Raw genomic sequence first — 27,087 nt, 5'->3', positions numbered from 1 at the left:
CTGGTTCAGTTAATTTGGTCCAAACCTTGGGATTACTGAATTACTGCCCTGCGGTTGTATGCCTTCAGAGACTAGCTGCAGTTTGTGCTGCGCTGGCCGCTACTGACTTGACTTGACTCAATACCGCTCTGGACTTCAATTCAATTCAATTTTCAATTTTCAATTTTCAATTCAGTTTTATTTGTATCTCAGGACACTTTTCAAATGGAGTAGGTCTAGACCATACTCCTAGTCCTATTAGAGACCCAACAGTTCCCACCATGAGCAAGCACTTGACGACGGCGGCAAGGAAAAAAATTTTAAGATGCAGAAACCCCAGGCAGAGCCCGGCTCTAGGTGGGTGGCCAGCTGCCTTGATCAGCTGGGGTTAGAGAGAGAGAGCAGGAGAGAGGGGGCTGGGGGGGTGTAGTGAGAAAGAGGGGTGATGGGATGGGTGGTAAAGAGAGAAGGACAGAGACAGAGATAAAGGTGCACAGCAACAACAATAGCAACAACTATATTAGTAGAAGTAACTAATGATGATGACAAACGCCACAACGATGAGGAATAATAATATTAATAAGAAGAAGAAGAAGAAGAAGAAAAAGAAGGAGAAGAAGAAGAAGAAGAAGAATGAAAGTCAAGCAGGACCACGGCAGCAGGCACAACCAGGATCCATGAGAACCTGTGAGACAAGAAAGTACAAAAACTCTGGAGAAGAAGTGAAGTTAGTAACATGCATTAATGGAACATGAATGTAGGCCTATAGCAGCATAACTAAGGGATGGTTCAGGACTCACCTGATCCAGCCCTAACTATAAGCTTTATCAAAGTGGAACGTGTTAAGCCTACTCTTAAATGTGGAGAGGGTGTCTGCCTCCCGAACCCAAACTGGAAGCTATAGGAACCACAAGTAGCCCTGCATTTCAGAGAACATAGTTTTCTAGAGGGGTAATAAGGTACTATGAGCTCTTTAAGATATGAAGGTGCCTGACCATAAAGAGCTTTATAGGTGCGAACAAGGATTTTAAATTGCAATGCAGAGAAACTAATACAGGAGAAATATAATGTCAGTACTCGTGCTGCAGCGTTCTGAATCAATTGTAACGTCTTAATGGACTTATTGGGGCAACCTGATAATAAAGAGTTGCAGTAATCCAGCCTAGAAGTAACAAATGCATGGATTAGTTTTTCTGCATCTCTCTGTGACAGGATGTGTCGGATTTGCAATGTTATGTTAAGTGAAAAAAGGCAGTCCTAGAGGTTTGCTTTATGTGGGAGTTGAAGGGCATATCCTGATCAAAGATAACTCCAAGATTCCTGACAGTGGGGCTGGAGCCCAAGGTAATGCCATCTAGAGTGACGATCTCTTTAGATAATGACTCTGGACTTGGTCTGGACTAGTCCTGGCCTTGGACTCGACAAAGATGGTCTGAACTACAGAACCGGTAACAGCAAGAAGTATCAATAAAAAAGTAAGCTATAATAAATAAGCAAGTAACAGTTGAATTCACAATTTTGCACATAGGAAATACTGATACATTGATAAAGAGGAAAGACTCTAGTCATGAGCCCATCATCTTAACTCTTTCCTGTATAGTGTGCAGGTTTCTTTTGGTCTTTTCCAAAAGCCAATTTAAAAAAAAGAACTGATATTTGATATTCCAAAAGTTTAGGATATGGAAAGGTTTTTTTCATGAATGAAGAGTTGTACCATAATTAAATGTCATAATTCCTTATTTTCTCCTAATCACTGAAGTCAGTTTAATAAACCTGGTCCATGATAGCAGATCATTAGCTGATATCGCTGAAGACATTCTTTGTTAACATAATTACTTAAAGTCTCACTCATCAAGATAACTCTTTCAAGCACATCAGGTGAATCAGAAGCCCTCCACAAAAACCTTATCTTTCAGACTGAAATCCTCCTAAAAGCCTCTCTGCTTTTCTCTGTGTTTGACAGACAGCTTTAGAGGAGCTGTGGCAGTATCATAGTGGAGCGCCAAAATAGTTTCACAGCTTGAGGACGCAAGTGCAAATGTTAGGCCACCTCTGTCTAAATCAAACGCATCTTTATTCCATTCATGCTGCAGACAGTCTGAAGCATGAATACTAATAGAGAGCCACCCTGCTTTGCATTGCTAATGTGGTCACAAAACTTTAAAACTATGAAATAACTGAATGTGCAAATCAGAAAATCTGAATGATCTTTGATTAAAATGAATGTGCTTGTGTTACACATTCCATACTTTATATTGCTCTAATATGCAGGATTGTGCTGATTTATTTAGTCCAGAGGAGGCTAATGCCACACTGAGGGAGAGTTATGTCAGTGTAAAATATTCATTTGTGGGACAGACAGGACTTCAAAGCAAGCAGAGCAACACCGCAAGCCATATTTAAATGAATCAGTCCCAAGCAGTCACAGCGTCCAACCAGGACTTCAGTCCTCTTCTGCAGTGAAGGGCAGCTGACTCAGGTTGGTGTATTTTAAGTCTATGTTAGGGGCACAGATGTCTTGAGTTTCCTCTTTTGCCCCCTGACAACTTTAACCCTGTATCCCAGTATAGCCTTCAGAGTTATGGGATAATTAAAGGGGACTTACACTCATTTATGCATTTGAAAAGCAATATTGGATTGAAATCAGCAAAAAATGTATAATACTGTACTGTATAAATAAAACTGGAACAACAGAAAAGAGGCCAATTATGCATAACTTTCAGCCTTACTATAAGTTATATAAAAATCCACCCCACGTACAGTTATCATGAATGGGAAACATTTTTTTAAAAACCGTTTTCATGAGGGGGGTTCTGGAGATTGACTCACTTCTGTAGCCAGCTTCAAGTGGCCATTTGAGGAACTGCAGTTTTAAGCACTTCTGCGTTGGCATCATTTACCAGCCGTGGAGGTCACCACTGGTGTCCAACCCACAGAGAATTATCCAACTTTGCAGTTTCCTTCAACTCTTTTTTAGGCTCTTTTAGCTCATTTAGCTCCTCACACTGTTTTTGTTCATTTTCAAAACTTTTATTTTCGTCCTTTGCAGCAGCAGGAGGCAGCTGTTTTCAGTGTAAAACCTCTGATAAAGGAGTTGGTGGAGACCAAACCAGAGAGAGAAGCATCATCCAGCATCTGCTGGATGCGCAAATAAGTAGCTGTTTGATAACAAGTTCACCATATAGGGTAATAATAGGTCAGTGTTGTGTTTACAGCTTGTTTTGCTGCCCCCAGAGGTCTGGAAAAAATCAATTAATGCTGCTGTAAATTGAATTCCACCATTTCCCCCTGTCTTGGTTATAAGTAAGACCACCGACATATATACAGTTGTACAACATGACAGCTTCCTTAAAAAGAAGCCGGTTGCAGTATAGTTTATAAACCCTGCCCCCTCCATGTTAGCAGATGGGACATTTATTTGTTTAGCCAAACTATGTATGTTAATGTTACAATTTTTCTTATAAGTTTTGTTTTTATTAGTTATTTGATGCTATCAAAAGAGTGTTTCACATGATGATTGACAGCTGACACCCTGATCCCTCCTGTGCAAAATAAGCGTCGTTCATCTTTATATATGTCGCTGTTCAAGACCAGCAAGACCCAATTCAAGTCAAAATCCTACACTTTGTGTTGCAAGTCGTAAGCTGGAAGCATGAATGTGCTTGGAAAAGACCAGCAAGTGACTTTAGGCCTAAATCTCATGAAGATCAGTAAATTATGTCCTATCTGCTCATCTTTGTGTTGCAAGTCGTATACTGTTTTACGACGTTTAAACATGGGTTTGAGAGCATGAATGTGTTTCATAAATCAATTTCATGGAAGTTTGAAGATAAGTTGCCATAGACCACAGGGAAATTTTCACCTGATGTGGACTGGGTGAAAGGTCAAATAGTTTGGAAGTCAATCCTGGTCCAGTATTCAACTTTTACAAGCATGATATAGAAACATGAAGCCACCAGTACACATACACTGAGAATGAAATTAACAGTGAAGTAGGAGACATCTTAGGTCCAGCAGGAAAACTTTAGAAATGAACACAATTTGCATATTTTTAGATTCTTGAATTCTTAATGAGGTAGAAGGAAGTAATAGGAGTAGATTTCTTATTAAGGATTTTAATATGGAAATTATACTTTTTGTCTGCAGAAAAAAACATATCAGACACACACCACTGTTCCAACCAGACTATTTTTATATTTACATGTCTGGACTTTTTATTTTATTTTACCTAAATGTATTTCATTAACCGTATGTTGCTTGATTTGGATTTTTTTTTAGTTCATCATACCTGTCTTTATCACCACACCCTTCCTCAAACATTATTGGTTGATGTGCGGGACGGCTTCATTTTCATTGGCTGCATTTTGTCAACACGCAGCTCCTGTCATCCAACTGTGTCAAGGTACATACAGTTAGGTCGAACATACAGGAAGTTGAACAGTTAAGTCTAAAACGTGTTAATAATTAAATAAAAACCGGCACTTCGGTTACTTAATTACAGCAAAAATATTAATATTTTTTCATCTTGAACATATTTATCGTGACAAAAAACAATGACATTCTCTCGCGGACTTGGAGTTACTTATTAACATCGCCGTGGAGACGTTAACATGTTTTATTCTGAAAGTCCTGACCGGATATTATTTGGACACTGATACTGTACCTCTTCCTGGTTGATGTGGACACAAGGAAGAACTGCTGGGTGAGGTCTGCTGTTGTAGCTGAGTAAATAATGAAGAAAACCTGCGAAGTTGAGTGAGAAAAGCCATGGAATTGATCAAGTTAGTGAGGTTTTAAAAGTCTCTTTTATTCCGGACCAGCAGACAGTCTTTCCGGAGCTTCTCTTGTTCCGCTTCCCTTCCATACCTCCAGTGTTGCGGTACATCTCCCATTAGCTCACTATGGGTTGTTAGCTGCTAACCAAAGTCGCTAACGCTACGTGCCAGTGCTGTGCACCTGTCACCAGCTTCTTTGTCTCACTCATGTCGGTGGCTTCATTACCTATTGTCTGTTAGTTTGCCGAACTTGTTAACAGAAACGTTAGCCACTTTTGTCTGCTCACTTTAACCAAATGTTGAAGGCGTCACTGTCCGAAAACAGTCTGCACTGCCAAAGCTAGACAAAGAAGATGAACTGACGATAACTCCCTCCGTCCAGAAATGTACGATATGAACTCTGTCTGCGTCCCACTGGATATTTATGAACACAAATAGTCAGCTAGTCCCCGAAAATATACAAAAATGGCGTCCTCCAAAGTAAAGGTCGGAGTCAACAGTGAGACCAACTCCCTGAAAGAAAGTAAAAGCAACGCCAGCAGTTCAGCTGGAGAGGCTTCACCAAATAACCGGATATATTGCCTTGATGACCTGGAGACCATTGCTACAGTTGGTGAGTTACAAGCACATGAATGACTGTTTGTACATACAGAAGTCCCCAAACTTCAAGACAGACAGAACAGTGAAATACTGGAGATTATGCATCTACTGTATTTATATATATTTAATAACAAAACATAGGAGAAGATAATGCAGTAGGCTTACATATTGAACCTCAGAACTGTAGTAATGACAATCAAAATAGTTCAAGCAGGATTGTAACTTCTTATAAGTTTCATTATTAAAAAAAGGTTAAGAAAGAATTCCACTTTACAATGTCCCAAGTTGACATATTGGATTTGTTTTGTCCAACCAACAGTTAAAAACCCAAACAGATTTAGTTTTCTTTCATAAAACATAAAATCAGCAATTATTCACGTCTGAGTGGCTGGAATTAGTGAATGTTTGTCATTTCTGCATGTGAAATGACAAATAATCAAATCTTGATTAGTAATCTGTCAGTGCTTTTCTTGTTTAAACTATCAATCATTTGATCATTACACGGTGACAACTGCCCATGACAATTTAACCTAAACTCCAAGGTGGCGTCATTGCATTTCTTGTTTTGATTTCCCAACAGTACAAAACCAAAATAAATGTAATGTAAGACAAGGAAAAGCAAATTCTCCTGTTTGAGTCGCTGGAACCAGAGAATGCTTGAGAAATGACTTCAAAATGTCAAAGCATGGAAATTTGTCATTGAGTGTCAGATTCTTATACTTGTTTATGTATTTTTTAATATGATATTTCTTAATTAAATTGTGGCATTTAATGCTGTTGCTTCTGGAATATTTTATTTCAGGTTGTCCACGGGGTCGTAAAGGAAAAATAATCTGAATTTAAGGCATTAAATATGATTTTGACAGGGATTCATCAAATTAACGTTACTTGCATAAAGTTGGATTTTTCAGTCTAGTTTTTGGGAAGATTTGTATCCATCATGCTGCAACAACTACAAAAGGAAAGCAACCTGGAACCAGTAGCGATTTTCCTTCATATCCTGGTATTTACTTTACCAGTATGGACGTAAAATAGTTGTTAAATTGTTGTTAAATCTTAAAAGGTCTTTAAAAGTCTTGCTGAAGACCTGCAGAAACCCTGAATCCAGATTTAGATATCAAATTGACACTTTCCCAAGGAAATTGCACACAGAAGTTAGTTGTCAAGGCCAAATCACACATTCACTTTTCATTTTGCACAGCTTGACAGCTTGGTAATTTAAGAAACCTGAATCACTTTGAACCAAGAAGTGACAATCTATAATCACATTGCATGTAGGGCTGGACAATAAACAAAATGATCAAATTACAACAACTTTTACCAACCTTAATCAGTTGAAAAGTCTAGTCCAGAATTGAAAATTGGGTCGCACTGTAAATCAGTTCAAACATCACGTACAGACATATTGAAAATACATGTCATATTTGGTGGTATTGAGATAAATGTGACAGCTCATTGTGCTATAGATTTTACATCCTATCATCCAGCCCCGGCTGCAGGAAGAATCTGAGCTGATATGCTCATATCAGGATATCAGTACTTTATCAATATGTCACCCAGTCTCAGCTGACCTACTTCGTCCTTTATCTTCTGTACACTTAGTTTGGTGCTGCTGGTTGAGGTTGATCCACCACAATCGTCTTATAATGTTGTTGTGTGGAAAACCGCTCATCCTGCGCTCTGATCGAAATACTGCAGGGCAACAAGGGAGACATTCAAATAAAGTATACAAAGTACCACAGGGTAGTTAGTGTTTTTTGCATGCAGTGTTACATTCAACAAAACTAATTTTAGATCACATTTTTAACATTTGAACTCTTCCGTCTGCATTCTCATTATGGCATGAGGAAGCATTCACTGCATCAAAGTCATGATACTGTCACTATTTTTAGCTGTTTCAAAACCTGATAAATTTGATGGTATCTATTGGTCATGTTAAGTATATATATTAATTTAATTGAGAATAAATCAGAACACAACCTGATTACCATGGGCGTAACCTAACTAGTTTGGACGTTAAGTCACAACTAGCGCACGTGGCCAATCAACAGCTAAGATAGATTCCCATCGCCATGGTTACCGTGCACATTAGCTGTCTGGCTGGCATGAGTCACTTGGCTTCGTAAGCACATTGTAGAAACCGTAAATGCTGACATCAGTGGCTTCCAGGTTTACTCCCGTACAACAGAGTACGTGTGTGACGTCTATTACTGTTCTTTTGCACATGCGTATAAATTCAAGACCCTGACCTGTTCACACTGGAATCTCATATTGGTTACATTTAAAAAAAAAAAAAAAATCAGAATTGAACATAGCCTTAGGGCTATATTTGCATAAATTCGGATATGACAAGCTGTTTCTGATTTAGGACCACAGATCAAAGTGGTTTTGGTTGGATTCCATGTAAAAAACTGATCTGAGTCACATGAGCCAAAAAAAAGGGGATTTGGGTCACTGCAGTGTGAACGTAACCAATATTTCATTTTTTTAAGGGCTAAAAAGAGCACAATTCCTCATGTCTTTGATGAAACCAAGCAGTGAATGTTTCTTCTTTGTATGGCTTTGTATGGATAATTTAACACTTAAAATTGGGAGTTTAACATCTGGTGAATCCAAACCACATGATAACCCATCAAGAATAGTTTTGCGTGTGTTGTGTTTTGTGCTGTTTTCATCATCATGGAGAACTCCAAACAGCAACGACTCAAGCCTGCAGCAGCGAACCAGTTCATATTTTCTCAAAACTCAGTGCTCGATAGATCAGTTATTAGCAAAATTCACGGGAAGACAATGACTGCTCAGAAACAGCCTGAAGTCATGTTCCATCTGTCAGGGGTGTGTGCTTTGGCCAATGTTAGTCCATGTTCAGACAACGACCTGCCCTTCAGCGACTTAATCATCACTGTTTAACTTGTCCAAAGTTTGAGTCACACCTACATCATGGGATTACACAAGCTCTTACTCAGCGAGGATCTTTTATGAGTCGTCATTAAAAAAAATAGGAATAATCTGCCCAAGGAAGATATGTAAGGCAAAGAGCACAAATACAGGGTCATATTTAATTCTTACTCAGTTAATTCTAACATCAAAAACAATGACACATGCCACCCATAAGTTACCAGATTTCACAGATGCCTCAAGACTAAGTTGGTATTTACAATTATATTATATATATTTATATATATAAAAAGTAATTTCCCCCCGGGGATTATTAGAGTATTTCTGATTCTGATTCTGATTATATATGAGAGTTAAACAGGACCTATGTTACATGTTCTGTTGAGTTGTGCGCTTACATTATCCCAAATGTTTCCAACAATGTTCAAAGAAATGTCATTTTATTCAGGTAATTCATTTTTTACTTGACTTGTTGCTGTAACGTCCGGGGTATGTCAGAGAGTGAGGAAGGAAGTCGGCGAACGTGACAAAACTGAAACATAATATGAATAAAGAAGAATTAAACTTAATACACATTCCTTCCATCCACAAGTTTGTCATGATAGCAGAATTTTAAACTTACTAGTGTAAAAACACGATAATTCGTACCTATTTTGACACAGTAAAAAGGAAAAAGTCCTAGGCACACAAAATAGTATAATCTTTTTTCATTAAAATTTTATTTAACTTTCGGCACATAGAAAAAGTCACTGAGCACATAATTGGAACCAGCGGATTGTCTCTCCCATTGTTTCATCTGTGCAGCCTTTGGTTCAAAATCTGATTGTCGATCTGGTTTTTTTTTAGCTTCGGTACTTTTCAAACCATTTGAATAATAGCATTAAAAAAGTATGCTTAAGTCCAAAAAATTCACTTTTAGATTTTTATTGGGAATGTGGAATGAAGAGTAGTGATTGGTCAGCAGATCTAAGGACTTTGGGCGTAGAATAGGGCTTGAGGAGATCAGGAGCCAAAATAATTGTGATACACGATATTATCACGATAATTATGAAAATATACTTCATACTTCATATGCATTAAAACATACTGGAATCACTTTAAACATTTTGTTAAACATATATATTTATGCATCACAGATAGATAGATAGAATTCAAGCTATTTCCACATCTGGTTTACCTTTTTTTGTGGGGGATACAACGGGCAAGCCGAGCCTTCAACCAAGGTGACAGGGTTAAGATCTTGTAATGACTGGAAAGATGCGGACTCCCCAAAGACCTAAAAATAAATTAGGAAATGAACATAGGACTGTGTGCTGTGAGCTAGAGCGCTTTTTCAAGTCAAGCCATGTGAAGATATTCACGATTATCCCGATTCACGATGATCACAAAAGTGTTACCACGATACGAGATAATATCGTATATCGTCCAATCCCTAGTCACGTATTTTGTTCAAGCCCTTTTTTGTACACTTCCAAAGCTAGTTTAGGAGGTAAAATGCCAAATGATTGAAAGGAAATGCAAATTGTTAGAGACTGTTAGAGACATTTTGGTATTGACAAAACACATGACTGTAGAAAAATGTGGAAGAGCTGCTCGCAGTGACTGACAGTCAGTCAGGCGCACAAGCACATGACATTGAGCTTTGTAAGTAAAACAATACATAATAAATAAAAACAGCATAAGTTCTCTGCCTGGAGAACAGGACCCATCTATCCAGTCTTTTGCCCTCTCCATCAACATCAGTGCTGTGTTTTACAGTTGACAGTGTAACAGTGCTGCAGAGTGATCATAAAAGGCCAGATGGTGATGGAATTGATAGCAAACACTACAGAGTGATGACACTGCATCGCTCAAACCTTTTTCATTAATAGTAATAGTTTGATTTTGCGGGCAGATTTAACATACACTGTGATTTATGATCTCATGCCGCATTCTTTATGGAAGACATCTAGCTCAATAATGTGCATTAAGCTACGTGCGGGCAACAAAGCCTGAGCTTAATGCCTGTCAGGGAGGTGTGCAGCAGGGAACGGCATTCATCCTGTGCTGTTGGGAGAAATCTCCAAGCTCATGAGCCCTGCATAAAAATCCAATTTGCCAAGCCATTTTGTCTGATGACAGGGATTTGCTGCCTAAAACAAATCAGCTAAAGCTCTTTATCTGCCTGCTGTTGTTTAATTGTCATTGAAATCATGAGGCAACTCTCTTGCGCCATTAGATTTATGTGCTGCTGTCGCATGCTGTGGTAGCCTATATGACCCACAATATAACTTGAAGGCAACAGCGGTCCTGTTAGAGCAAATGAATTCCTCAGCAGCACCGCCATGCCCGACATGATATTTAGGGATTTGTTTAACTGGCTCGTGTGAATCTGTTACTCATAAAAGTTGCATCCTGCCAGCACAACAGGAATTTAAAGAGTTGCGTGCGGTGCATTTGTTTTCCTATAGCCCCATAAACAGAGCAGGTGGAAGAGGAGTCAGGGATGACCCAGTTTCAAAAGGGGGTAAATATCAGTTACAGTGCATTACTCTCTGAAATCAACTAGCCATTTCTAGGCTGAGGCTCACTGTCAGTCGCCTTTGTCCCCGCGTGGTTTCTGATAACAACAGGAAATACCAAAGAAGCAGCCTTTTGATTTATAACACGACTAAGTGTGCGGAGAGAATAGCTTATCTTGTTTTTCTTTCCCTTTCATGTATGTGTTTTAACACTCGCACAATGCAGGCCTTGTGCAGAGAAGGGGTTGTCGAGCGAGGTGAAATGTTACACCAGTTTAGCACATTGTTATGCAGAGAAGCAGTGGGGTTAGATACCTGACAGCTCCTCCTGCCTCTTCATCAAAAGGAATGGCTTCTTCTCCTTGTGTTTTCTTGTTGTAGAACTCTAATTTTAGCGAATTTAAAGCTGATGCCACTATGTGACCTACATAAACAAACAAGACCATCAGCGAGAAGATTGGTTATTTCTGTGTAGTCAGATTCCCCTTCACATCAAGAGACAAGGTGGCAAAAACACTACCGCTCTTGTCCACAGGGGAGAATCAACACAAAATGAACCTACATAAACAAACTTTGTAATTAAGATCGTTGTTTCTGAAGCACCTTAAACATATCTTTGACATTTCTATACCGCAGTTTGTTGTTATTTACCGGCTGACATATACGGCAAAATCTGTGACAAACTATATTTGGGGATAATGTCAGCTGATGCAACAGTCAGGCAATAGTACTTCATTGGTGTGATAAATTAGTTCAGGCTTATTCTTCACAGGTTTTACAGTTGATGTCATTTTCACATTTATCTCTCTTATAAAATGTCTTTAACTAACAACCTTCGCTGGCTTTATGAGAGCGGAGAAAACCAGGAACCTTGGAATCCTCTTCAGGATGTTCCAGCAGATGTGGTTACATTAAAGCTGTTTTTTTTCATTATTATTGCTTGAAAAGTTTGACATTATGGAGAAAGGAGGAGTTCACCTGACAGAGACGGTGTACTGCTGTTTCTCTGTTGCCATGGCAACTCTAAGAGGCGTGAGACAAAGGTTCATTGTTGGTGAAGCAGAGGAACGAAACAGCCAGCATTTCATTAGGAAGTTGCAGTGGTTCTGACTCAGAGTAGCTGTTATATCACATATTGTCATCAGCCATTTATTGTCTCCCTTACTGCTCATCAACACCGCAGGACTGAAATGCCAAATGCTGGAATAAAACGACAAGAACAACAGAGCTGCAGGCAATATGAGGCCACAGAAAGTGTAGTGGTTCTGCCTCCAGGAGGACTGGTTTTTCTACCCTGAACCTGCCCACTCCTGCAGGATTCCCAGCTGTTCCTGCCCACTTCGGTGTCTCGCCATCCCGCTCTGAGCTGGTTCCCCTGGTCAATCCTGTCTGCAATTGTGTTTTCTGTCAGAGAAATGGAGCATTCTAGTTTATTTAAAGAACCTCAGACACACGTTTTTTTAAAAGTATAAATGAAAAGAAAAGAAATGGGAGTGGGAACCATGTTATGTTGTTCATTGCACCAGATATGAAGCAGATGTGTCATACTTGAGAGCGTCAGTGATATTGTTTACAGATCACATGGGATTAAAGATAGCAGTCTCATTTAAATATCACTGACACGTGTACACAAAAGACGTGAAACCCACTAACGACACTTTACAGGAAGACAGTGCTCTTACATGCATAAGATCGATAATAACAGCCTGTCATTTCATCAGTGTCTCACTGATACTGGATTCTTCAGGCTGACGGAAACCTGTTTTTTTACACAAACACATAAGGATGCCCTATATCTGATTATTTGGTTAATGTGACCAATACTTATCCGCACTCTCTCTGGTGAACAATCTATGTAACTGAGACACTTTTTCTGAATGACCTCAAACATATCTTTCTGTACTGACTTGTCAGTTACTTATCAGCCAACATACTTACGATATGAGTGTATTTATGAAGCCAAAATGTCCAGTTCTTAAAGTTACCACTGCATGTACAGTAAATGTTTAGTAGTCTCCCTCTGTGCTCCCTCTGGGCAAAGAACAGTCAGCCAGTAATGCAGACTGATTGAAAGCCCTTCAGTTTTTGGTTGGGGACACTCGAGGGAGCTAACTTTGGCTTTGGTTGGCTCAGTGACAGCAGCGTTTGCTGAAGGAGAAGACTCGCTGAGTGTGACGCAATACAAACTTTAAATTCCAAGCACTTCACTTCTCATGGCATTGTAACTGGTGGAGCATGATGCATGTCCAGTCGAAAGTGGAAATGGAAAGTAGATTAACTGAAGTACTGTACTTAAGTACAATTTTGTGGTCCTTCAACTTTACTTGAGTATTTCCATTTTATGCTATAAATCTTGTCCTCCAGATGTAAGAAAACAGAAATGTCACATCATCGTGATTTTAATGTGAAAATGAAAATTCTAATCCCACTAACTGTAAATCTCAGTCACTATCCACAATAATTGCAGTATGATTCTTACCATATTGTGTAGCCCTCTATTGTACTTTTTTACTGCACTTACATTTATCTGACAGCTGTAATTACTACACCCACTGTAGGTTCTCCTGTACGCTTGAAAGGGTTGTCTTGTTTTCTGGATGTATTTTTGTTGAACAATAGTGGCCGGTTCACACTTTGCACCTTTTGACTAGCTTACTTCAAAATAAAAGTTAACTTCGTGTTTCGTCAGTTAAATGCTTTTAATGTGAAGCTGAAGCAGTAGGAAATGTTCAGTTTTCGTTAGCAGTAACTTAATACTGGATTTTGGCCAGGAATTGCCCCAGTACCTTGCAGCAGCAGAGTGTGCACGAGTGACAGCTCTCCAAAAATGAAACCATTACATCTTGATCACCCGTGGTGGCTGGCTGTTAGTGTAGGAAACACCTGCTTTGATATGCAGTAGCATTTTCTCTGAGCCGAGCAAGTAATGTCAGTAATCGTGGATGGTAACGTTTATTTAATTGTGGTAAGCCAGAACTGTGATCACCATTAATATTCGATCAATTGCGCAATTGAGTTGTAATACTACTTTTCTATAAGTAAAGGATTGGAATACTTCTTCCAACCTTGTGCATGTCAGAACACCTTTTGAGCAAAAGCAGCAATTTGATCACATTTACTGTCTAGCTACATACAGCTACATTGTGGACACCGTATGTTTAGATATCAAAGCAGGGTGTATTTTGGCTCATTTTGTCAGACATTTCATTCAGACTCCATTTTATGCTGATATTAAATTAAGTATCTTAGATGGAGGAAGATGGAGTCATGGAGATAATTTAAAGATGTCATTTTCTACCTTGTATGGGCAGTTTTAGACTTCTTCTAAAAGTGGAGCTTTTGATGCATAGATAACATAAAAATTAACATTCACTATAATACTACATTATACTGGTACTGTATACTAATTTAAATGTCTGTGTAAAACTATGACAAGAAGTACTTTACACACTGTTTTAAAACATGAAAAAGGAAATTCAGACTAACATTAAAATTCTGTTACCATTGTAGAATCAATTAAAAATAAATATGTTATGTAATGAAAATCGGTTTGCATGTGTTGTCTGGAGGTAACTGTACAGTCTACATCTGTGCTACCTAAAGGTTACACACGTCACGACTAGAGGTGTCACAATATCATTTTTGTATTGAAAAATGATTGAAATTAGGTTTCAGTTTCAAAATCAAAAGCAGGATCGACAATTCTCCCAGTACCTCAGTTTTTGCAGGTGAGCAGTTGTTGCTCAGTAGTTTACCATTTAGTGACCAAATTTCAGTTACTGTTTTTTAAATGAATTATTTAAAATTGACCTTAAATTCCAACAAAGAAATGGCGGTTGTATCAAACTTGAAACCATGTAGCTTATCTTTTTAAATCATTTGAAAATTTAAATGACAGTTGATCTTTACAAATCTTTAATCAATAGTCAACAATGTCATAGTCGTCAGTGATAAAATAAAGATCTAAAATCAAAAGTCACATTGAATCAGTGATTTGGAGAATCATGACACCCCCAGTCAGAAGTTTGGTCTGTGCTCAGAGCCAGAACCTGAACATAGTCTGCTGCCACCAGTTAACTCTGTCCCCCTTTTTGGACCGGAAGAGTCAGTGTGGCAGTGTTCACAGCCTCTGCGCACCAAAACCAGTTAATCTTTTGCTAGAACCTTTGCTGAAAAATAAATACACACTCTAACCATTGTATTGCATGGACTTGCACCTATTTCAGTGACAGTAGGCAGGTTCACCATGCCACTAAAGTGCTGATGTTGGTTCACATCTCTGTTTTAATTCTCTCCAAACCTTCCTGCCAAAAGTCTATAACTGAAATGCTTGGGTTACTTATTTTATTTTTTTATAATAAAAAATAAATAAATAAAAAAAATGTGCCACTTAATGTGATCATCTTAACAATTAAAACAGCTACATGGAACTTTTATTTTGTGTGGATTCTGGTGGCTCCTGTGGTAAAAAGTGGTAGTGTTTCTACTGCCACGTTTCATTGATTTCAAGGGGAATTCCTCCTGGTGGCAGGCATTAAGAATAACTATATAGAAACAGACAATTTTTTTCTGTAGGTCATATAAAGGCATCAGTATTAAACTGAGACTGTTTCATAACCAGTTAAAACTCCTTGTAGTACGTTTAATTATTTCATTTTGATAATGATAGGTTTGAACATCAGTGTTGTACAACACGGCACCCGAACACAATCAATACATGCAAAAATGTTAGCTAAGCACTTATTTGTCATGGTCTAGTTCCCTGTCACGGTGCTTAATCCTAACCCTATCCTCACCCCCTCCCTGTCTCCCCCCCACCTCAGGCACAGGGACTTTTGGCCGCGTCTTCCTCGTCAAGGACAAGAAGAGCAGGGCCTTCCACGCCCTGAAGCAGATGAAGATCCCTGATGTGATCCGACTGAAGCAGGAGCAGCACGTCCACAACGAGAAGGAGGTGCTGACAGAGGTCAACCACCCCTTCCTCATCCGACTGTGAGTCTGCTCCCCAGGGTGGGGGCTTGGGGGAGGGGGTCGCGGTCCACTGGGTGAATGTTTTGTAATGAAAAAGGTCAAAGTTCAGTGTTTCAGTGCATTCTGACACACTGATTCCAATTAGAAATACAGATCTATAGTACAGTGTAATTCTGGTGGTTCTATCAGGGGTACACTGTACTTGTGAGTTATTATCTGGAAATTGTTGTGCGGCAGCAATGAGTTGCAAATCCAAAATGTTCACAATAAAGAAAATAAACTGGTTAATGGAAAGGATCATCCTTGGTGGGTTGCATATACATGTATGTGCAATATCAAATCTAAAGTACAGGTGTATACAATTCACTCAGAGTGTTCATGATTATGTCCATGATATTGCACGTACAGTAATGTCCGATGATTGTACATTATGTCCCATAAAAAAGTCGTAATCTCTACAAGAGAGTAATCCAGAGAGAAAGAGAGAGATTCAATTGGCATGAGGTAGATGGGTTTTCGGGTTTGATGGCCTCAGGAGGAAAGTATTTCCTGTGGCATTCTGTTGTGCATCATGGTGGTAACAGTCTGCTGCTGATGGTCGGAGTCATTGTCCATGATGCTCCACAGTTTGTGCAGCATCCACGGAAGGATTTGAGCGACTTTGACAAGGGCCAAATTGTGATGGCTAGATGCCTGGATCCAAAACTGCAGCTCTTGTGGGGTGTTCCTGCTCTGCAGTGGTCAGTACCTATCTTGCTAGCATAACCTTAGCTTTCTGGCTTGTAGCTGAGCCAAAGGGTTCTATGAGTGGAGGAAACCAGAAATGTCCCCTGTTGCCATGCTGTATCTCAGGTTTGTCCTATTTACTGGAGTAGTGAACAACGTTTCCACTCCATAACAACCTCAAAGGGATGGTAACAGTTAGGGACGTCACAATACCAGAAATATAGTAGGCGATAAGTAAGTTCCACAATTCTCAATACCCAATTTGATGCCATGGTAAAAACCAAAACCAAAACAATAAACTCCATTTACTTTAACATACACTTCTTTGTTAAAAACATTTGGACATTGCAAACGACAACAGTGGCCCCTTTTCCTGTGATTGCTTTCTTACTTAATTTACCACTTAACTCACTAACTAATCTGTGGATACTTAACTGGGAGTGAAAGATGCTTTGTTGAAATTACGGCGCAAAATACAATGTAAAAGAGAGGTCGAAAAATATTTTCAGTTCATTATGTAACTATGGCAGGACAAATTAGACCGTGGTGCTCCGCCTCAGTCTATAATTAATGGGAAAGACTGCTTTTAGGCGTATATGCAGCCCAGTCAGGTCTGGAATAATTGGGTCCACGGTACCTATTTCTAAATATATTTTTGAGTTTTGCCTTTGTTGGATAGGATAGCTGAAGAAGGAAAGGGGGGAGAGAGAGGGAGGGAATGACATGCAGCAAAGGGATACAGGTTGGACTCGAACCCACAGCCGCTGCAGCAAGGAATCTGCCTTAGTAGATGGGGGGCGCCCCAGGATCTGCAGTACCTAATGATAGTGTAGAAAACAAGAACCTTGTGGTTTCAGAACTTTGGCATTGACTTGGTACCAAAGTATCGGTTCTTGTGACACCACTAGTAACGACTGTTCGAAGTATTAGTCAAACCCATAGGTGTTACCAGGGAAACAGACTCGTGGCTTTTTTTTTTGCCAAATGACCATGGTATAAGTGCTGGGTGCCGGGCGGTTCTGGCCTCCACGTTGTCCATTAATTTCTGATAATGGAACCTCGTCAATTGTGTACATTACATATTGTAGACTTGAATCTCATTAACTCAATTTAACCTTCAACATCTCATCCATTTAGCCCATCTTGATTCTGAATAGTCAATACATTTCTGCATATTAATAAGAGGCCATAATGTAGCATCTACCCTCTTGTCATATATTTCACAGGAATAGTTTGTAGGAACATTTTTGGAGTCAGGTTTTGGTTAGCGTAGCTTAGCATTTACCCATCCGACCAGTACTTTTGTATTGCCTCATATAGAACTAACTATGGTCGGTAGGTTTTGATTTTGGTCTCTGTCCAGGCACAGTGGTACCAAACCTGGCAACATTAATGTGACAATAAGCTATGCAGAGTTAGGCCACCCACCTCCGGACTCCATATCAACACACAGACTCTCATCTTACTCTTGAAAAGAAGGGAGTAAGCATAGTTCTTAAAATAAACTATTTCTTTAAAGCAAATGCGTTTTTAAATCTAATTAAATATTCACGTTTCCCACTGTCTCAGTAGATATTATACATAATAAAATAAATCATAGACATATTCTGATAGGAATTTCTATAATACAGTAAATTTCCCCACTGATACAAATCCAATATAATTTGAAGGCTTAAGGAGCAGACTCTGAGTGAAATCAGCATGATTCTCTCCACAGATCACGAAACATTGGACTTTATCTGGTGTAATAAAACACTGCATCTGTATCTTCCGTGCATATTCTTTACTTAAGTGGGAAGCAGTTTTATCCCTGAGCAAATTTACTCCTATTTCCTAGTATGAATAACAATTTCTAAGTCTCTCTCCCATTAATGCTTTGCTGAAGTTTCACTGTCAAAATCTAATATAGTTTACACATACATTTACATACATTATACATTTCTTCCTTCTGCTTATAAAACACAGTACTTATTAAATAAAGACTTATGTTGCCTGATCCAACTATAGAGTATTTATGAAGCAAAACATAATGGGGTCATTAAAGCGTAAAACAAGAAGAGTTTTAAAGTAATTCACCTCAGCCTTTTATTAAACAACACAGTATGCTGCTATGATCTTAGGTTACACAAGGCTGAGAAAGTCAGACACAGTATAATGAGAGGCTTTTTGGGTTAGGCTCCAACTCTGAGATATTCTATTAAATTAAACAATTATTAAATTAAACAAATAAAAAGGCTCACCATGTGCAGCTTTTGTTGTGTTGGAGCTCTGTAAAACACGAATTACTGCAGTTAGGAGTTTTGTTTCTCTCTTGTGTTTTACTCTGATCTAGAAAACAGACGACTGCAGCTTTTGGATACTATCATAGCTGTGATCAAAGCTACAGGAAATGTAAAATCCTGAATTTGTAGATAGCTGTTAGTTGGTGGTCTTGCCATCAGTTATTATACTTCCCAGCTGTTTCTTTACTGTAAGTGAGGCCTGAGAAATAAAACGATAGCAAAGTGTCTTGGCGTTAGACAATTGATACAACAGTACCCTGTGACAGATAATTAACATTAAATTTGTGCTTTGAGGGGCGCCCAGTTGCTCACCTTATAGAGTGTGCGGCCCATTTACTAAGGCTGAGTTCTTATTGAGTAGCACAGGTTTAATTCCAACCTGTGGCCCTTGCATGGCATCCCCTCCTACTTTTGTGACTCTTCTACCTTTTTTATTAATATCAACTGATATGAATCTTTTTATTGTCCTACATTTTTCGGTTATATTGCCCAGCCCCCAATGTAAGTTTATCATCATTATTTCTCAGGTTCGCTTCAGAATAACCTTTCAGTTATAAAAAAAAAAAAAAAAAAGAATGCTTTCCTCAGGGAATAGCCTGTGATATGTGATTGACAGACAAGGACAGTTACAGTAGAAACTTTCCATGAATCCCATGATTCCTATATTTCAGTGATTATACACTTATGAAAACATACCTATGAATATTATATTCCATTTCTGCCAATACATCCTCCTCAATGTCAAACACTAGACCTTTAATCCATCTCAACTATTCTACCTGAAGTATACACACACACACACACACACACACACACACGCACCTCACCCAGGGGTAGTACAGAAATATGAAATATGTTTTTAGATAACATATTTTCCCTGGAAGATATACCTATGGCTTGAGTTGGTGGCTTGTAGACAGTTGATTGTTAATACTCCCAGCCTCTGTATTTGACAACCTGGGAATGAGACTTAACATCTTTCTTGGCTCTGAAGCCAGCCCAGCCACAGATCTGTCTCATGTACTACTGTCAGGTTATAGTGAAAGTCCAACTACTGCAGCTTTAAGAATCTGTGACCAAGATATGTTGTGAGTGAGACATTTTACGGAGTACAAATAAACTTTGTGGTTAAACTATGTCATGGAATCCAAATGACCTCAGAATTATCTTTGACAATTCTGTACAATGCAATTGATCGACAATAAGAAAATATTAGCCAGCATATTTATGGGTTGTGTATTTATATATTGTGAATACGGATCCAGGTGAGCAAAGCATCATGAAAAAGAAGGACTAAATTATGGATTGGACAGTTATATGAGAATTGTTGTAACACAGTACATGACATGTACACATGGTTGTTTGTGCCGTACAGTATATTAACGTGATTGTAGATTAACTATAGCTTGGGAAAACAGAAAAAGCAAAAGGATGTGTGGAGATAAAACAGAAGTGTAAGGAAGAGTCAGTAATCGTCTTTGTGGCCAGCAGCCAGCACTTATGGAAAACACTGGAGCCTCCTCCATCTTCATCAGTGACAGTGCTCTCTTGTTTTTATTCCTCTGAAGTGCCCTTCCAGCTGAAATAGTTGTTGCACACTGCTCCAAGCCACACTGGGGGATAAAGGAGTCTGAGACTGATACAGCCTCTTATTTTATCTGATTTCCTCAACTTGTCAGACAGCACTTTAACTCTTTTACCCTCCAACTGTGGACTGAAGAAGTTACTGTTCAGCATTAATTACAATTGTTCTACCTGTGTGACCTGTCATTTCTCAGGTTTTGGACCCACCACGATGAGCGCTTCCTCTACATGCTCATGGACTACGTGCCGGGCGGCGAGCTGTTCAGCTACCTACGCAGCCGTGGGCGCTTCAGCAACGCTACTGGCCTCTTCTATACCTCTGAGATCGTATGTGCCATCGAGTACCTCCACTCCAAAGAAATCGTCTACCGCGACCTGAAACCTGAGAACATCCTGCTGGACAGCGAAGGACACATTCGCCTCACCGACTTCGGCTTCGCCAAGAAGCTCTCTGACAGGTGATAGAACTAATGTCAGCATCCATTTTGACATCCACAACTGCAGAGGGATTTATAAGGTTGACAGTGAATGAGTATAAGCGAGGAAAGGGATAAAAAGGTGGTAAAAATCAGTGTTTTTGTTGTAGCGACATAACATTAAAATTAATACACATTAGCAGTTTGAATCAAACTTAAAGCTCCCTGCACCAGACTCCCTTTAAGAAATATACATATTTACAGTTCCTTAGGTGTCCGTAAAAGCACATAACTATAGAAACACAAGCTAAAGGGTGTCATATGTTGACAGTCTTCTTGTCAATTCAGCATCAGTATAATCCATAAAGAAAAATGAGTAGATGCCGCTGAATAGTTCACTTTTGCAGCATTTAATTATTCATACAAAGTACCCAGATTGTTTAGTAGCAATAGCACAGTGTAAACATGCACTGTTACAAGTAAAATTACAAAAGCGTTAGCATTAAACTATACTTAAAGTACAAAAAGTAAATGTGCAGAATGGCCAATTTAGGATAACACGTATTATATAATTGGATTATAATGATTGATGCATCACTGTCACTTGAATGTTGCAGCTTATAAAGGTGAAGCTCAATTTGATACTTTATACTGCTGGGAATTTAATCTATAATAATTCATCATAATGTATTAGTTTATTTCTATTTCTATTTGTATTATTAATGTAAATCTGCAAGGTAACTGGTCACTAAAGTTACAAATAAATGTCGTGGAGTAAAAAGTACAACATCTGGCTCCAAAATGTAGTGTAGTACCTCAGAATTTTGACACTAAGATTTTCATTTTTACTGCAAATGTATTGTTCCACATAACAAAGGCTATTTCACAGTTGTTTGTTAAACTGCGGTCTTTCTGTCAGTGTGACAGCATTCACATTAAACATGTCACAGGTTTGACCTCAGCAGATTGCCGCCGTGACATTTAGGTCAAAGTGACTCAATTGTTTATTCAAACACGAGACCAACATGGAAAATGACCAGCACAGCTAGGGTGGCCATTCGTCCGGCTTTAGGCCGGACAGTCCGGATTTTAAATGCCATGTCCTCCTTTTGAGAAAATAATAAAAAATGTCCGCCTTTTGACACATTATCTCGTTAGTTTAATACTTATTGGCTAAAAATGTGTGTCAAAATAAGTCATTTCATTGGTTAAATTTTTGTGTCATGGCTAATTTTAATATTCAAATGAGCCATGTGTTGATTCGCCACAAGATCTCTCAGCGACAGAGAACTAACGTGAGCTAAAGAGACTGAAATTCTGAAAATGCTCATACTCATATGTAGATAGGCAAAGCCTATACATCTGAAACAGAAGGTGCTGCATTTTTTTTACCCTTTATCTATCCAGATAAAAACATTAAGAACAGTTTCTGTATGATGGTTATTAGACCTATGTAATCTGAATTGGAAGGGCACGTTGTCATGAGCTGTATCGTGTATATTTATTATTAGCTATGTGGTATGTGTATGCACCTTTATGGAATCTGGTGGAAAAACATTAGAATTTAAAACCGGATCATACCAAACAAATATCTGCTTGCGTGTCCCTGTGTATGCAAAGTGTCCTCGTTTTTGATGTGAAGGAAATGGCCACCCTAAGCACAGCTGTGCAATGACGCATGTTTTAAAAGGCTGTACTTTTGCTGCTTGGTTACAGGTGATTGAATCAGACCAGAACTTTTTAAAATTGCATCTTTTTTGGATTTGGAGTTTTTTCTGTTCATTTCTTCCCACAGTGTGTGCGGCTGCTGCTGACTGACAGTCGGGGATACTCCGCTCTTGGCTCTTGGTGTTTGATGCTTGATTGATTGTCAGTAGGAAGTGAATGACAAAGCACCTGTCACTCCACACTGTACCTCTGAGCTCGTACTGTACGTCCTCCCACAGGCTGTGCTGCTTAGTAAGCTACACTTAGATTTAGCCTGTCTGTATGCAATGTGGATTTGTTGGAAATTTTTAATTCAACTTAGAATTGAAAGACTCTGTGTTGTTTGGAAGTCTCCCTGTTCCACAGGATCCATTCTCATTCTGAGCTAGCGGCTTGTCTCGGTTTCAGTTCTTCCCTTCTTTAAAGACTTCAACCCGCTCTTTCAATCACAGGAAATGAGTGGTTGAATAATTAAAAAAAAACATTGAACATTTTACATCTGAAGGGCGGAATTGTGGCTTGTTGATGAGGATTATGATTAGTAAATATATTTTTGTCTGATTTGGATAATTACTACTGGTTGCCTGTGGTTCCCTCTGGGTTAAGTCCCGTCTAATGAGCTTTATTTGAAGGGTCTGGAGATGTCAAACAGGATTAGAAAAAATGTAGTTCTGCTGCACAACATGTGTTATTTGAATGATTATATCGTTTTTACTTTCATGTCACCTTTTGCTTTTATCTACAATTCCATTCCAATTTATATCCATGACAACATGTAACTCCAGAATCACAAGCTAAAGTGACTGTCTTCTAGTCAATTTGGCATCAATATAAACTTCATTTTGTCACACCTCGCTCAGCCTCTGTTGTAGCTGCACTCTTTCAGTGGAAGACTACTTCCTGTCTGGGGCTGGAGGCTGCTCTCACTGGCGGTCGCTGGTAGCATGGCTCCCGGACACAACCAGATATTTAGCCTGCTACGTAAGTCTTGGCTGTACTCTCGGCAAGCCCTCTTGGGTGCAAGTGCCATGAAATATGGGTCAGTTTTACCTGTACAGGTCTCTCAAAGTGATTATTAAATGAACATGACATATAATTATGAAATGTTTTCACAACACACATGAACACTGCAAATTGTCATCACTAACTGTATCCAACTACCTCCTGTCTGATTCATACATAGTTCTACATACTGTATAGTTCAGGAAAACAACAAATGACCCCTAAAACAAACCAGATAATTACCTGTCCCTCAGTTCTCCCCATTGTTGAAAAGCCACACTGCCAGTTGACTCCGGTTTGACCTGTTCCTTTATCTGAGCTTTTTGTTCGTAGCCTTTTTTACGTCTGTGTTTCTTTTCCTGCCATTTGATAATCAATTAATTGTTTTAAGAGCAATTGTTCAAATTCTTTGGTTTCAGCCTCAAATGTGAATATTTTCTTCCTCTATGGCAGTAAACTGAATATCTTTGGGTTGTGGACAAAACAAGACATTTGAGGACGTCACATTGGGCTTGGGGAAACAGTGATCAACATTTTTCACCATTGTCTGATAATTTATTATAACTAATTGCTTAATCTAAAAAAAATCAACAGATTAATGGATGATTAATATAATAGTTGCAGCACCTGTGGTTTAGCATTTGATAAGATTTTAAGCTAACACATTCATCTATCTATACTCCAACTGGAATTCTTGGGTTGTGTTTCATTGTGTTGCAGGTGCCTCACGCAACAGAGCAGAGCAGGGCTGTTATCAGTCTGAATCCCTGCCCTCAATCTGTTTAAAATGAAGTGCTGCTCGGATTGACTTAATAGCGTTTGAAACCCCTCTCTGATGGCAGAACTGGAAGTCTGCGTCCTTTTTTATTTTTATTTTTTTAGAAACAGGTAATCTTACAATGTGCACCTTAACCCCATTTGTTCATCGTGTCAAGACTGCAAAGGCGCACAAGACAGAGTTGTGGAGAGGGGGAGGCAGAAAGCTGGAAGGAGACTGCGACGGCAGACTTTTCCCACCACGTTCGCGTGAGGACTAGTTTGTTTCACACTGTTTGCTGCATGCGTTAGCCATTTCCTGTTTATATTTAATTAGTTTGGCCCATTACCCATGACATGATTAAGTTGTTAAACAGTTGATGTAGACATTTAACTACTGTGGACAAACACACTGTCTGACATTAGAGGAATAAGAAAAAGCCGTCTTGCTCATGCGTCGTGTTCAATGTCCTTGAAAAGCTCGTATTTTCTTCTGGGAATTTGAGGGTATCCTCCCAACTCCAAAAACCCCCGGCAGTGCTACTGAAGGACAAACTTCCCCCAACCGATGTCATTTAGTCTGAATTAGATATACAGTGAGCGAGGCCTCCTGGCGACCTCGGTGGAATTGAAAAGATGCACTGTAGAGGAGAAGAGACGGCTTTATATCTGCACTGCAGCCTCACTTACTGCTGCGTTTCTCCCGAGCGTTACACCCAGTTGCTGCGTTGACCCCCGCTGACATGTAAACATAATGGAGTAAGATTACATTTTCCCCCAGACTGGGAGAGCAAAACAGATTGGGAGTAGATACCTCTCTGATGTGCAAGTGACTCACTTATATAAATGGAGGGCAGCAGAATTGCCTAGGATAGGAAGACAACTGCCTCATTGCCACTAGCTCTCTTGTACTTTTCCCTGTTCAGGACGTGATGGAGCGTCGTCACGGCGCCGGTCCTCCCCGTGCTGCCACAGTGTCCCCTGCTGGCAGACACGCTCATCAACACATTTTAAAAATGATGCCCAAAGAGTAACAACACGTGTGTCTTCTCTCCACTGTGGGCACGCCTCATCTATACCCGACCGCTATTCCCCCAACATCAGCAGCCTCCTCATCCTCCATCGGGACCAACATCATTTCCATACAAATTACCGTCACCATGGCAACTGGCCGAAAGAGGTCATTACCCAGGTGATATCGGTGACAGACGATGAAAGGCTGGCACCGGGCCAAGTGCTCTTCATCAGAGGACAAGTGGCTTTCACAGAGAACACTGTGCATGTTTGTTTCACATGCACAGCGTCAATCAGCTGCTCTGTCAGCCCGGAGGACAGAGAGCCAGAGGCAAATAATCTGTTTCAGACTTCCTGTTATTGTTCACGCTCGCCAGGAATCCTTCACTTATTGTCCGATACTTGTATCTGGACTCTCGTCCTCATTACGCTTTCATCCTGCGGTTGTCCCGGCCAATACCGACTGACACTGCCATTACTCCTGTATCCACACAGAGCTCCTATATCATCCTAGTACTATAAAAGATGACACAGCAGGGTCAGGTGACATGAACAGATCACTTTACTCACAGGTGTTGTCTTAATTGCGCAACTAGAGTCTCTCCTTTTACACACAGTGTGTAATGTACGGATGTATACAGACGAGCAGAGGCTGTCGCTTATCAGCTGTCAAACAGTATCAGTCACTAAACATGCTGACAGTGGGGAAGTTGCTTATATTTTTACATATTAAGGTGGGCAACATACTTTTAACAGTGGTGATGTCTATCCAAGTCATTTTAAAGATTCCCTCCAGATGTGTTAAAGCTATAATAAATAACATTTCCACATTCAAATGTCTATAAACGCTAGACCTATGTGATATATGTTGTTGAGTTTGGTACTTAGATTATCCCAAATGTTTTCAACAATGTTCAAACCCAGAGAAATCTATCATTTTATTCAGGTAATGGTGCGTTTCACTGGCTGCCTGTCAATGGTGCCATATCCCCTTTGGGGCCCTAGCCCTTAAAATCAGAGAAACTTTCCACTCTTAGCAGATGAATGTGAAAACATCCTTCTAGTGTCAAACTCTGCACATACATAATTCTACACAGTGAAGTTCTGTAGGAACAAGAAGAAACAGATTTTTTAGTGGAGGGGGACTTTAAAGATAATTGCATGTATTCCTGGCAGTGTTTTCCACACATGCTTGCTAAATAAATGTGAACACGACTTTTAACCTTTGCGCTATTTGTTTCCACACCTCCTGTCCCTCTCTGTCCAATCAGGACCTGGACTCTGTGTGGCACTCCTGAGTACCTGGCCCCCGAAGTCATCCAAAGCAAAGGTCACGGCCGAGCGGTGGACTGGTGGGCTCTGGGGATCCTCATCTTTGAAATGCTGGCTGGGTAAGTGCTGCAGTGTACACCACACTCCACCCATTTTAAACACCAGGGGGCACCCTCCTCCACCAGAGCAACTGAGGTAAAGCTGCACTGAACAAAGAGCATCCAGATTTCAGCCCAAATTAGGATACAGTTCATCTAGAATAATGTGGTTTTGTTGAGAGTAACAGGGTGTGATCTGCTACTCAGAAGTTACCGCTCTCTGAGAAATCAGAGAAATGTCGGCAGAAAGAACTTCTCATGTTCTAACCACACACAGGTGAAAATATGCCTCCGTGAAGCCCAGACAGTGAAAACTTTGAGCAACTTTCCACATGGCTGGAACACTCCTTCATGATCATCTCTCAAAACACAATAACACATTAACACCTGTACACTAGTGATGCAATCCAACACGACAGCCCTGCAAGTGAAAGTGAGCGAGAGAACGGAGCGGCGGAGGAGCCTGTGTACACGGAACAAAGGAATTATTCAATTAATCGTATTGC

At 39.6% G+C, this 27,087-nt stretch overlaps 1 protein-coding gene and 1 long non-coding RNA gene across 2 annotated transcripts in view; one reads left to right on the top strand and one right to left on the bottom strand.

Moving 5' to 3' along the window:
- Nucleotides 1–553: 553 nt before the first annotated feature.
- LOC127378475 (uncharacterized) lies at nt 554–4,732 on the bottom strand. Its single transcript, XR_007888056.1, has 3 exons — nt 4,643–4,732; nt 4,268–4,371; nt 554–1,411 (listed from the first exon to the last, which is right to left on the bottom strand). It is a non-coding gene; the product is annotated as an uncharacterized LOC127378475 (long non-coding RNA).
- prkx (protein kinase X-linked) overlaps nt 4,643–27,087 on the top strand; it is a 41,919-nt gene continuing 19,474 nt past the window's right edge. The window contains exons 1-4 of the mRNA XM_051427295.1: nt 4,643–5,367; nt 15,577–15,745; nt 20,511–20,774; nt 26,483–26,602. Coding sequence (XP_051283255.1) covers nt 5,220–5,367; nt 15,577–15,745; nt 20,511–20,774; nt 26,483–26,602 — 701 coding nt within the window. The 5' untranslated portion in view covers nt 4,643–5,219. The remainder of the gene's footprint in view (nt 5,368–15,576; nt 15,746–20,510; nt 20,775–26,482; nt 26,603–27,087) is intronic.

The sequence above is a fragment of the Dicentrarchus labrax genome, unplaced genomic scaffold (assembly GCF_905237075.1).
Source record: "Dicentrarchus labrax unplaced genomic scaffold, dlabrax2021, whole genome shotgun sequence".
Lineage (NCBI taxonomy): Eukaryota > Metazoa > Chordata > Actinopteri > Moronidae > Dicentrarchus > Dicentrarchus labrax.
The sequence above is the reverse complement of the archived record's forward strand: the minus strand, read 5'-3'. Positions and strand labels throughout refer to the sequence as shown.